Source organism: Leptinotarsa decemlineata, unplaced genomic scaffold (assembly GCF_025532065.1).
Source record: "Leptinotarsa decemlineata unplaced genomic scaffold, Ldec_3_MD MMD2_tig00005483, whole genome shotgun sequence".
Lineage (NCBI taxonomy): Eukaryota > Metazoa > Arthropoda > Insecta > Coleoptera > Chrysomelidae > Leptinotarsa > Leptinotarsa decemlineata.
In genome coordinates, this window is record NW_027412627.1 from 92,501 (window position 1) to 105,000 (window position 12,500).

At 42.0% G+C, this 12,500-nt stretch overlaps 2 protein-coding genes across 2 annotated transcripts in view; both read left to right on the forward strand.

Moving 5' to 3' along the window:
• The window catches only part of LOC141484317 (uncharacterized), a 55,835-nt gene extending 52,629 nt beyond the window's left edge, over positions 1-3,206 (forward strand). The window contains exon 2 of the mRNA XM_074179395.1: positions 1,784-3,206. Coding sequence (XP_074035496.1) covers positions 1,812-3,206 — 1,395 coding nt within the window. The 5' untranslated portion in view covers positions 1,784-1,811. The remainder of the gene's footprint in view (positions 1-1,783) is intronic.
• Positions 3,207-5,928: 2,722 nt separating this feature from the next.
• Positions 5,929-6,994, forward strand: LOC141484315 (histone H2B). Its single transcript, XM_074179392.1, has one exon. The coding sequence runs from the start codon at positions 6,559-6,561 to the stop codon at positions 6,928-6,930; it is 372 nt and encodes a 123-aa protein (XP_074035493.1). The 5' UTR covers positions 5,929-6,558; the 3' UTR covers positions 6,931-6,994.
• Positions 6,995-12,500: the final 5,506 nt, after the last annotated feature.

Genomic DNA, 12,500 nt, shown 5'->3' on the forward strand with positions numbered 1-12,500 from the left:
CATCTAATTTTAAGCATTATCTGTCATTCTTTTGATTACCTGAATAATTGCTTCATTTTATCCTGTATACTTAACGAAATTATTAATTTCAACCTTACTACATCTGTATACGAAGAAGAAAAGAGAAGAACGATCTGTACAATTAGATTATATACCACTCGGTTTCTAAATCTATAGGACAGGGAAGCTACTGGTATCTAGCTAGCTAGCTAGCTAGGTAGCTCCCAAACTATTCAATTATTCACCAATAGAAATTACATATGAAACTTTTCTGAAACGCCGCTTTAAAACGCGATACCATTTGTACGTAAAGAAAAAATTGAAAAAATGAATATTCATAAACTGATCGAAGGTTAATGAACCACTGTCCAAATATTATTGTTTTATGCTTATAATATTCATCTATCCCATTTCACAAATTACTATGAATAATAATAACAACCTATTTTTATATACTCGTCATTCATTTCTGCAGATATTGAAATGTATGTATGCATTCATCTATGCTATATAATTTAATTAGGTATAATTTTTTTCATTTATTCATTCCAATTTACTCATGATTGTCTATATTGTAATTCCACGAACAAGAATGTATAATATTTCTATGGATATTGTTATGTTTATTCATTTGTATACCTAAATCTGATATTACTGCATACATTTTATTTTCATCACGAATAAACGTACAGACATTCTGATATTTGATTTCAGCAAATAGAAATCACTTGTTTCGGCACGAAAATAAGAAGTTGAACAATAATAATATTATTAATCATGTATACATGTATACGTAAATATGCGCAAGCAAGAAAGAAACAATCGCATATCGTGCTGCGTCAACAATTGTATCGAAAAGCGATGACAAGAAAATAAAAAAAAAATATATGCAATTGTCGAATTCATTAGAGAAAATCGTTGTGGCCCTGATAAGGGCCGATATTTTATTTGTCGCTTTCCTCTCTCAGGAAATGTGTACTTATGCCTTCTTTTCGGTTTTTTTCGGTAACAAAACCGCCTGAATATTGGGCAAAACACCACCTTGAGCAATGGTTACTCCTGATAACAATTTATTGAGTTCTTCGTCGTTTCGAATGGCCAGCTGTAAATGTCTAGGAATGATACGGGTTTTTTTGTTATCGCGAGCCGCATTACCGGCCAATTCCAAGACTTCAGCTGCCAAATATTCCATTACTGCGGCTAAGTAAACCGGGGCGCCGGCACCAACTCGTTCGGCATAATTTCCCTTACGAAGGAGTCGATGAATACGTCCTACTGGGAATTGGAGTCCAGCCCGACTGGAACGGGACTTTGCCTTTCCCTTAACTTTACCTCCTTTTCCACGTCCAGACATGTCGAATCGTAGATTAGTATTATATATCGGATAAATTTAAAGAATTCACTGAGAATTATTCGATGTTGCTCTAACAGTAGCTTTCTATACAATGATTTCTATATAGAATCGACCTGTATTAATACCGTCCTACCGACCAATGGGCGTTCTCGAACGCTCAACTTTCCGGTGGGCGGAGCCTACTAGAGTTCCAGTTACTATCTGAAATAGTGACGACAGAGTGGCGTCTTTTACACATTCGACATCGAGAGCTCGTAGAGGCAACATCGACTAGAAGTGAAAGTTTACCTGTGAAGGACCACCTAAGGAGGCAAACTGTGAAGTGTTTAAGAGACACACAAACAACAGTTCTTATCAGAACTGATAAAGAGAATTCAGTTCTTCTTAGAACTAAATATAATATTAGAATTTTAATCCACTTATTTTCAGGGAGTCCACTCCACACAGACCGTAAAAAATGGAAGCTGAAAACAAAGCTCTAAAAGAAGACAACGCAAAGCTAAGAGACACACTGGACAAGCTGGTCAGCCAAATGGCTGACATGAACAAGAAATTCGACCAAATATTGGCCGAAAATGCAGCCCTCAGAAGAAGGCTAGAAGATAGGACAAAACCTGCCGAAAAATCGCAGGAGAAGAACAAGGAAGAAATCAAAAGCAAAGCCCCAGCAAAACCAAAACAAGAGGAAAAAGAAAAAGACAAGAAAATAGACACCGCCGCCATCAAGGAAACGGAAAAAGAAAAAGAAGCCTCCCAGAAGAGGCAAAGAAAGCCTGAAAACACCACAGATACGGAGACAGAAGACGGATTCGAAAAGGCCGAAACGAGAAAGGCGAGGAAAGCAAGGAAGAGAACCTCGCGACTTGTCGTATTACAAAAGAAACCGGAGGAAACGGAAATGGAGACAGAGGAAACAACAAAACCGGAAGAGACGTCCATTACTGGGAACATACCAGCAATCGTACCAACCGGAGAACGTAAAACTCCGGAGGTCCCAGTCTGGCCAACCCCCAGGCAAACCGAGGACAAGCCAAGCGAACAAGGAGGATCAACAAACGCGGTCACGCACCCGAAACAAACAAATCCCATGTCACCACCACCAATAGTTGTCCATGACAGCAAACGGTGGAATGAAATCTCCAGAGGTCTCGAAGCCCGTAAAATAGGATATAACAAGGCAAGACTTACTAGAGATGGAATCTACATCTACGCAAACAACGAAGAAGAGTGGCGCAAAGCCACCAGATACATGGAAGAATTCCGCCTGGAATTCCACACGTTCACCCTTAAGAAAGAAATCCCACTCCACGCAGTGATCCGGGGGATACCGGAGAACGTGGAGGACGCGGACGTCGCGGCAGATCTCACCAGACAAGGTTTTGAGGTTCTGGAATGTCACAGAATGACGTCCAGAAAAACCAGACAAATTCTGCCACTATTCCTGGTCAAAGTGCCGAAAGACCAGGACAAAATATACGCATTGAGAACATGCGTAAATCTGATCGTGCGGGCGGAGCCGCAAAGAATTAACAAAAAAGAGATAAGGCAGTGCCACCGTTGCCAGTACTTCGGGCATGCACAGAGATGTTGCCACGCAACCGCACGTTGCGTAAAATGCGGTGAACAACACGAGACTAGAGAATGCCAAAAGCAAAGGGAAGAGCCGGCCAAATGCGCAAACTGCCTGGGTGCGCATCCGGCAAGCTACAGGGGATGCAGAATGTTCCCCAAACCAAGACCCTCGCAATCAACAGGAAACAGGCCTCGACAAACGGAGAGTCAGAGGCCCCGGCAACAAACAGCTCAGAGAAAGCCAGCACCAAAGGCACAACAAACCGGAGGAACGAGCTGATCCAAATTCTAGGAAATCTGACGACTGAGCAGCAAAAGATCGCGCAAGCGGTCTTAGCAGCCCTAATCCAAACACCCGGACGACAGTAATGCCAGCACGAGTGCCTGGAAGACTAGTCGTAGGATCGTGGAACATCAACGGTTTCACAGAAAGAAGAAACGAGCTACTGGAGCTACTATCGCGCCTAGAAATAGACGTCATGGCGCTCCAGGAGACACGGATAAGAAGCGAAAAGAGCTACCGCATCCCAGGATATAACATGTACAGGACAGACAGGCCAGGGGGGCGCAACGCCGCGGGAGGCGTTGCGCTACTAGTCAAAACAGACCTAGCGCAAAACGAAGAAAGAAGACCGGAAACCCAAATCGGCGAAGCAGTAGCAGTTAGAGTCAACGTGAGACGCTACGAGCAGCTGAAAATATCGTCGGTATACCTACCCCCGCAAGGTAGAAGAATAGAAAGAACCGACTTGGCAGAATTATTCCCAGATCACCATCCCACAGTGGCCATCGGCGACTTCAACGCAAAGTCGCCAGACTGGAACTGTAGGTTCGCAAACACAAGAGGCAGAGATATAGTAAGATTACTAGACGAATTTGAGGACATCGAGGTAGTAGCACCGAACAGCCCAACGTACTACCCGCAAGCAGACGCAGTCCCAAGCACTCTTGACATCGCGCTAGTACAAAACATCGATACTACGGAGATGGAAGTACTAGAGGAAGGGTCGTCAGACCACAACCCCATCCTATTCACAATAGGAAGGGGAGAAGTGGAAGCAGACAACCCAACGAAGCGAATCATAGACTGGACAAGATTCCAACGAACCATACACGACGCGCTGGGTGAGATACCACGCATCGAAACAAAAACAGATCTGGAGAACGCCACGGACCAGCTTCAGCAGGCGATCACACAAACAACGGAAAGAAGCGCGAGGGAAGTCCCAGCCACGCGCTTTAACTTCCAAGAGCACCTTCCACCAGAAACGATGGAACTAATCAGAATAAGAAGACGCCTGAAAAGACAGTACCAAAGAACACGTGCACCGATGGACAAAAGGTGCATGAATAGAGCAAACAGGATACTGAAAGAAGAGCTGAAAGCGATCCGAGAAAGACAATGGACCACCCGTCTGGAAGAGCTGGCCACAGAAGATAGATCTGCGTGGCAAATGCAGAAGAAACTTAGGAACGGACCGCGACAACCCTGCCCACCAATACACGGCGAGCAAGGAATAGTCTACACTGACCAGGAGAAGGCGGAAGCATTCGCGGACAACTTCGAAAGGCAGTGCAAAGAGAATGACGTCCCGTTCACAGACGAGGTAGAGGAAATAGAAAACCAGGTGGAAAGAACGGTACGGAGGCTCAACCGACGAACAGATAATGCGCAACCCCTGGCCCCGACATCGCCTGAGGAAGTGAAAGACATTCTGAGGCACCTTATCACTCGGAAAGCACCAGGCCCAGACAACATAACAAATAGAGCACTGAAAGTGCTGCCGCGAAAGGGTATAGCAGCCATAACCAACATCATAAATGCTATACTCAGACTGCAACACTTCCCGTACCAGTTCAAAGAGGCAACGGTAATCCACATACCAAAGCCCAAGAAGAACCACCTGTTTCCAGCGAACCACCGGCCAATAAGCTTACTGCCATCCATAAGCAAAGTGGCGGAACGCGTCATCCTGAAGAGACTGGAAGAACAAACCAGAGAGTTAGGGATCCTCCCCAACGAACAATTCGGTTTTAGATCAGAGCACTCAACAGAGCTACAAGTCCTGAGGGTAGTGGAATTTGCGACAGAAGGCTTCAACCTTGGCAAAGGACACAACACCGGAGCTATCTTCCTAGACGTCTCCAAGGCGTTCGACAGAGTTTGGCACGACGGGCTACTAGCCAAGATGAGCGATTTCGGATACTCCAAACCAATGGTAAGATTAATCCAGTCTTTTCTAGCTGACAGGCGATGCCGATGCAGAGTAGGAGACGAATTATCAACAGTTCGACTACTGGAGGCAGGAGTCCCGCAAGGTGCAGTCCTTTCGCCACACCTCTACTCCGTATACACGGCAGACGTGCCCAAGCCAGAGAACAACTTTAACAAGTTGGCACTCTACGCGGACGACACGGCCCTGCTGGCGAGATCTAGGAGTCAAGCACTCGTAACAAGATACCTGCAACAACAGGCAGACAGATTAGAGGAGTGGGCTAACCTGTGGAAGATCAGTATCAACCCTGACAAGAGTCAGGCGATACTGTTCACCCGCAGGTTCGTACAACCGGAAGGCAACGTCATCTTCAACGGACAAGAGATTCCGTGGACAAACAAAGCAACATATCTCGGGGTCATCCTAGACAAGAAGTTAACATTCCAGGAACACGTACAACAGAGAATTGGAATGGCCAAACAGGCCAGAAGACGCCTGGCGCCGATCATAGGAAGAAGTAGTAACATGGCACTGAAAGTCAAGCTACTGATGATCAGAACGATCCTGATGCCGATAATTCTGTATGCATGCACTGCCTGGGGCCAGTGCGCGCAGACATACAGAAAGAAGATCCAAGCATTTATGAACACGAGCGTAAGGGCCGCCGTAAATGCTCCGTATTACATCCCTAACAGATTCATATACAGAGATCTAGGACTGGACACGCAGTATGTGGACGTGTATATGAGAGAACATGCAGAAAGCATGTTCGATAGAATCAGATCGCATCAAATCCAGCGTTTCGCGATCTACACGATGCGTTGAATATGGGTGACCCCAGGTTCCGAGAAAGGGACAAACATCCAAGGCCGACAAGACAAAATCAGAGACCGCCCCCACGAGTCGCCGTCAGGCGGCTCAGGCAAGTATAAAAATCTTAAGTGTATTAACCATATATTCTCTTACAGGAAAACCGCGATTCAATTTCAAAATCACATTTCTCAGCTTCACTGGGAAAAGCCCGACTATTACAACTATGGCCGCCGTTAGCTTTGGGGGCCCCCATGCAAAAATTCAATTAGGAATACCGCGACAAACAAGAGCCAAATAAAATTTAAACCGAGAAGTTAGATAGGGAAATAAAAGCACCTAAAGGCTGGTTTCCAACCAAAAGAGGTTAGATATCAATCTTGCTGAAGTGCCAGCAGCTGGATTGAGGACCGTTTCCTTAAGAAACGGGGGTGGAAGGAAAGGGTCGCCAGGTCCAAACCTGCGGAAGCATTTCCGTAAGGAGGGAGCTTGCGACCTGGGCACACAACCCGGGAGGGGCATGGGGGGCGTCTTTTACATTGAGTCGAAAGCAAACCTGCACGATAGTACTTGTTTGTTTGATATTGACGAAATTAAATTTTCAGAATGCCACCCAAAGCTAGTGGAAAGGCTGCGAAGAAGGCCGGAAAGGCCCAAAAGAATATATCGAAGACCGATAAGAAAAAGAAGAGGAGGAGGAAGGAAAGTTACGCAATTTATATCTACAAAGTATTGAAACAAGTCCATCCCGATACCGGAATATCCAGTAAAGCGATGAGCATCATGAACAGTTTCGTAAATGATATATTTGAGCGTATCGCAGCGGAAGCCTCCCGTCTTGCTCATTATAACAAGCGATCGACTATTACGAGCAGAGAAATTCAGACTGCAGTACGTCTGTTACTTCCTGGTGAATTGGCGAAGCACGCCGTCAGCGAAGGCACCAAAGCAGTTACGAAATATACCAGTTCGAAATAATTTACTTATTCCGGTCTACGATATACATTCTTAAAAAAAAACGGTTCTTTTCAGAACCACAAAATATTTATGAAAGAATTCTTACAATATCGTTTCGACGCTGAATGATAATTTATTTTTGCTAGGGCGCTAGGTCTCACTCGGTTGGGTTGCCTTGTTATCAGTACATTGTTACCTCCTTTCGTGAAACGCGCGATGATAATAAATAATTTTGCCACCTATATTTAGATGGTGCTTACCTACCTATCAACCTAAAAAGTTAACGTTCGTTACTGTTATACTAGTCATGTACTCTATTACTTATGTTATTTTTTAACGTGTTTTTTATTTATTTACGTGCTAATATGTTGTCTAAAAACGTTTATGATTAGCATTTCTGATTTCGACTATAACATTGACGATTTATATATTTCGGGTGGGGGTGGGTGTGTATTACTCCGTTATAGATAGAGCTCACAGTATCGTCGTTCGTTCGTTCGTTCGTTCGTGTTGTAGTATCGACCTTTTTATTGAAAGTATATTACGATGATTATATCTTATCGAATATAACATTAATAACGTTCGTTATTATTCGAATGCCGTTTTCATCGAACACTTTTATAGGGATAATTTTTGAAAATGTTGATGCTATTAGAAGCGTCGGTTCTTGGTTATAGTCGTGTATGAAGGTAGACACGAGGTCTCTTCGATGCCCCTATTCACTCGTGTATTTATCGAGTATTATCGGCTAATGTATCATGTTTCTATAGACAGTCGCGCCTATGATATTTATTCGAAGGTTCCTTCCAGATCATCGATTACGAGTATTTTCGGAAAGGAATTGTCTGGAGTTACGTCAAAATCATCAATACTTCATATTTCATTGTAATTTACTGTGAGTTGTCGAGGTTTAATATTAGCTTTTTCTTATCAGAAAATATTTTCGGAATACGTAGAATCTATCCACGTTATTGTGCTAGTCGAAGTCTAAATAGGAAACCGGCATTGATTTCGTAAAGAAGTTGATGCGAACATTTCGACAGCAGAATGGAAGCCGTCAATATCGTGTCTAACGAGAATGTCGAGCGTTCAGTCTCCCGTCCGCCTGTGCTTCGACCCAGAATATTTAAACAAACGGAACACCAGAGGACTACATCATTCTCTCTAGACGCCTAACGAGTGTAGCATCTATCTTCCGAGAATATATTGTCAGTTGTTTTTTTACTATGGCAGACATAGAAAATCAGAATTCTTCGGCTTCGGCTAATTCATCTTCGTCGCCGCAGGCACAGTCTACTGCGAAGAAAGAAAAGAAAGTTAAAAATCCAAGAAGTAAACCTTCTCACCCACCTACGTCGGAAATGGTTAATAACGCTATTAAAGGATTGAAGGAACGGGGTGGTTCCTCTTTACAAGCCATAAAAAAATATATTGCGGCGAATTATAAGGCTGACGCAGAAAAAGTGGCACCTTTCATCAAGAAATATCTTAAATCTGCGGTTGCTTCCGGATCATTAGTACAAACTAAAGGAAAAGGTGCATCGGGGTCGTTCAAATTGGCATCGGCATCTTCTGGTTCGGCAAAACCGTCGGCTACCGAAAAGAAAACGTCCGGTACGGCCGGTGCGAAGGCCAAAAAAACTCCCGTTAAACGCGTAGCTGGTGAAAAAGCTAAAACCGGCAAGAAGGCTGCTGCATCACCGAAAGGTAAGAAAGCCTCTCCGGAAAAGAAAGCGGCTGCCGCAGCCAAGCCTAAAAAGGTAACTGCCGAGGATAAAAAGACCGTCGCTTCTAAGGTTTCGTCCGCGACTTCTGCTAGTAAAACCAAGTCTCCTTCGAAAGCAAAGAAAACTAACAAAGGACCAACAAAAAAGCCGAAAGCACCCAAACCGAAAACCGCGAAAGCGACCCCTGCATCGGCATCTTCTCCGAAAGCCAAAAAAGCTGCCTCTCCAAAAAAGAAGAAGTAAATTCTTCTATCAGTTGACTTCTCTCTCCGGCGACGAAGTCTAAGAAAACAAATGGCCCTTTTCAGGGCCACAATTTTTTTTACAAGAATTCGTATATAATTCAACTGTCCAACAAATATATAAATAAATAGTCAGAACTACCTACCTAGCCTATCCCTATAAACAGAAAAAAAATAGATAAATAATATTTCTTCCGCCGCCGCCGCCGACTATCGAATTGATATGAATCGAATAATTTCGTAAAAGAGTAAAAATTAAAAAATATTGCTCTGTCTTTCTATTTCATTGAAATATGTCTTGTGAACAGTTGACTTATTTTCTGATATTGGGATCGTTTCAGGAAAATGAGTCAAAATCATTTCGAGATTTCCAAACTAAGGGTGTTCCATTTGAGAAATCACTGATTTTTATATCTTCAGAATTACTCATCGACTCCAAATACCTCGTTCATCATTTTGGAAATGTTACTCCTCCTACAAGACGACGGAATGTAATATTTTGATGAATCAATAATAGCTTATGTATTCTATGAGACTTGTTTTCAATTTTATAGGGAAATGGCTCGAGAACCGAATAATACCTACTTTTTCTGTATAAACGATCGAATATCTCGAGAACGATTCATTTTTGGTATAGGGTATATTACAAAAAGTCACTCGAGATTTATGCCAGGTATTCAAAAATATGAATCAGAGGAAATTTACGAAAAGATGGTGATGTTATGAGCGATCTTTCATTCAGTGATCGCTTGTTTTTCGTTATTTATCTCAGCCGTTTCTAAAAATGATCTTTTCGAAAGATTCGTTTCGGAAAGTAAAAAATTTCAGTATTATAATCCATATTTGGATCATACTGAACATGTTCTGCAAACACCCGTGATTTAATATTTACGTGATGCGAGTTATTGAAAATATCATACATTCATTCATTCATTCATTCATATCTATCGATAAACGAATTCTTTCATCAATTGCATTTTGTGGTTCTGAAAAGAACCTTTTTTTTGTATATATTTTCAATATATATTGGGATATATATATATGAAATTAAGCTCGTTCTCCGCGTATTCTCCTTGCTAACTGAATGTCTTTGGGCATAATGGTAACGCGCTTGGCGTGAATGGCGCACAAATTCGTATCTTCGAAGAGTCCTACCAAATACGCCTCGCTAGCTTCTTGCAAAGCCATGACGGCTGAACTTTGGAATCGTAAATCGGTTTTGAAATCTTGAGCGATTTCTCGAACTAAACGTTGAAAGGGTAATTTCCTAATCAACAATTCAGTACTCTTCTGATAACGTCGAATTTCTCGGAGAGCAACAGTACCGGGTCTGTAACGATGAGGTTTTTTAACACCTCCCGTAGCCGGTGCACTTTTGCGAGCTGCTTTAGTAGCTAATTGTTTTCTCGGAGCTTTACCTCCAGTCGATTTACGAGCGGTCTGCTTGGTACGAGCCATTTTCAAAACCTATTGCGAATTGTAACGAACGAAATGTATACCGAACGATAGACGGACAACATATGAACTGAGTCGGCTTATACACGCCAACTATTATATACCATCTAGACGAGACGCCATTGGTCCGATTTCCAGTTGTGGGCGGAGTCATGAAATTTAACAAAACCCGACCGAGTTCGGTGTAGAACTTTAGTCGAAGTCTGTCGTTAGTATCACTAACAGTATTTCATTCGTATCGTGCAGTATATAATTTATTCTTAACATTCGAAATGACTGGTCGTGGCAAGGGAGGTAAAGGTTTAGGAAAAGGAGGAGCGAAACGTCATCGTAAAGTATTGCGTGATAATATCCAAGGAATAACGAAACCTGCCATTAGAAGATTAGCCCGTCGAGGTGGTGTTAAACGTATTTCGGGTTTGATATACGAAGAAACTCGTGGAGTACTCAAAGTATTTCTCGAAAATGTTATCAGAGATGCCGTAACATATACCGAACATGCGAAACGCAAAACCGTCACAGCCATGGATGTTGTATACGCCCTGAAAAGGCAAGGTCGAACCTTGTACGGATTTGGCGGTTGAATTTAATGCCTCCCCCTGTATTGTCCTTACCGTTTCCATAAAAAAAAGGTTCTTTTCAGAACCACAAAAGCTTATGAAATGAATTCGTGTGTATTTTTTATATTTTTGAAGTAAGTCTCAGGTCAAGAAAGTAATACAAATCATGAAATTATGAAACAACAAAATTTAATTGACGCTCCGGAGGGGCGACTTCATTGATGATTCCAGTGGCGCATTTGCTTTTTCAGCTGCAGGAAAACCCGGAAAAACCTGCAGCAGCAGCAAGCACCACATCATGTGAACATCTTGATCTACTAATGTCTTCTCTTTTATAAAAAAAAATGTAGGGTATCTCCAGAGACTACAGTAAATTTAGAACATCGCCAGAACACTTAGTGACACGACTATCGTCAAACTTAATCGACCTCTGCCCTCCGGTAGCAAGCAGAATATCGGAAGCGTGAAATAAAAATTTGAATTGGAAATTTTGGCGAAATAACCCGAACGGAAAGTGTAGTGAAAATATAAAAGATAACGGAAAGTGTAGTGAAAATATAAAAGATAACGGAAAGTGTAGTGAACGTTTACCTCTGCCTTCCGCGAACAAGCAGAATATCGGAAGCGTGAAATAAAAATTTGAAATGGAAATTTTGGCGAAATAACCCGAACGGAAAGTGTAGTGAAAATATAAAAGAAAACGGAAAGTGTAGTGAAAATTTAAAAGTAGCGGAAAGTGTAGTGAAAACATAAATATAACGGAAAGTGTAATGAAAGTTTACCTCTGCCTTCTGGGAGCGAGCAGAATTTCGGAAGCGTGAAGAAAATATTGCAGATGGAAACTTTGGCGAAAATAATCGTGAACGGAAAGTGTGGTGAAAATATAAAAGATAACGGAAAGTGTAGTGAAAATATAAAAGATAACGGAAAGTGTAGTGAAAACATAAATATAACGGAAAGTGTAATGAAAGTTTACCTCTGCCTTCTGGGAGCGAGCAGAATTTCGGAAGCGTGAAGAAAATATTTCAGATGGAAACTTTGGCGAAAATAATCGTGAACGGAAAGTGTGGTGAAAATATAAAAGTATCGGAAAGTGTAGTGAAACATAAATATAACGGAAAGTGTAATGAAAGTTTACCTCTGCCTTCTGGGAGCAGCAGAATTTCGGAAGCGTGAAGAAAATATTTCAGATGGAAGTTTTGGCGAAAATAATCATGAACGGAAAGTGTGGTGAAAATATAAAAGATAACGGAAAGTGTAGTGAAAACATAAATATAACGGAAAGTGTAATGAAAGTTTACCTCTGCCTTCTGGGAGCAGCAGAATTTCGGAAGCGTGAAGAAAACATTTCAGATGGAAATTTTGGCGAAAATAAATCATGAACGGAAAGTGTGGTGAAAATATAAAAGTATCGGAAAGTGTAGTGAAAACATAAATATAACGGAAAGTGTAATGAAAGTTTACCTCTGCCTTCTGGGAGCGAGCAGAATTTCGGAAGCGTGAAGAAATATTGCAGATGGAAACTTTGGCGAAAATAATCGTGAACGGAAAGTGTGGTGAAAATATAAAAGTATCGGAAAGTGTAGTGAAAACATAAATATAACGGA

Coding starts and splice junctions, on each gene's coding strand:
- LOC141484315 (XM_074179392.1), top strand. CDS start 6,559: ATGCCACCCAAAGCTAGTGGAAAGGCTGCGAAGAAGGCCGGAAAGGCC.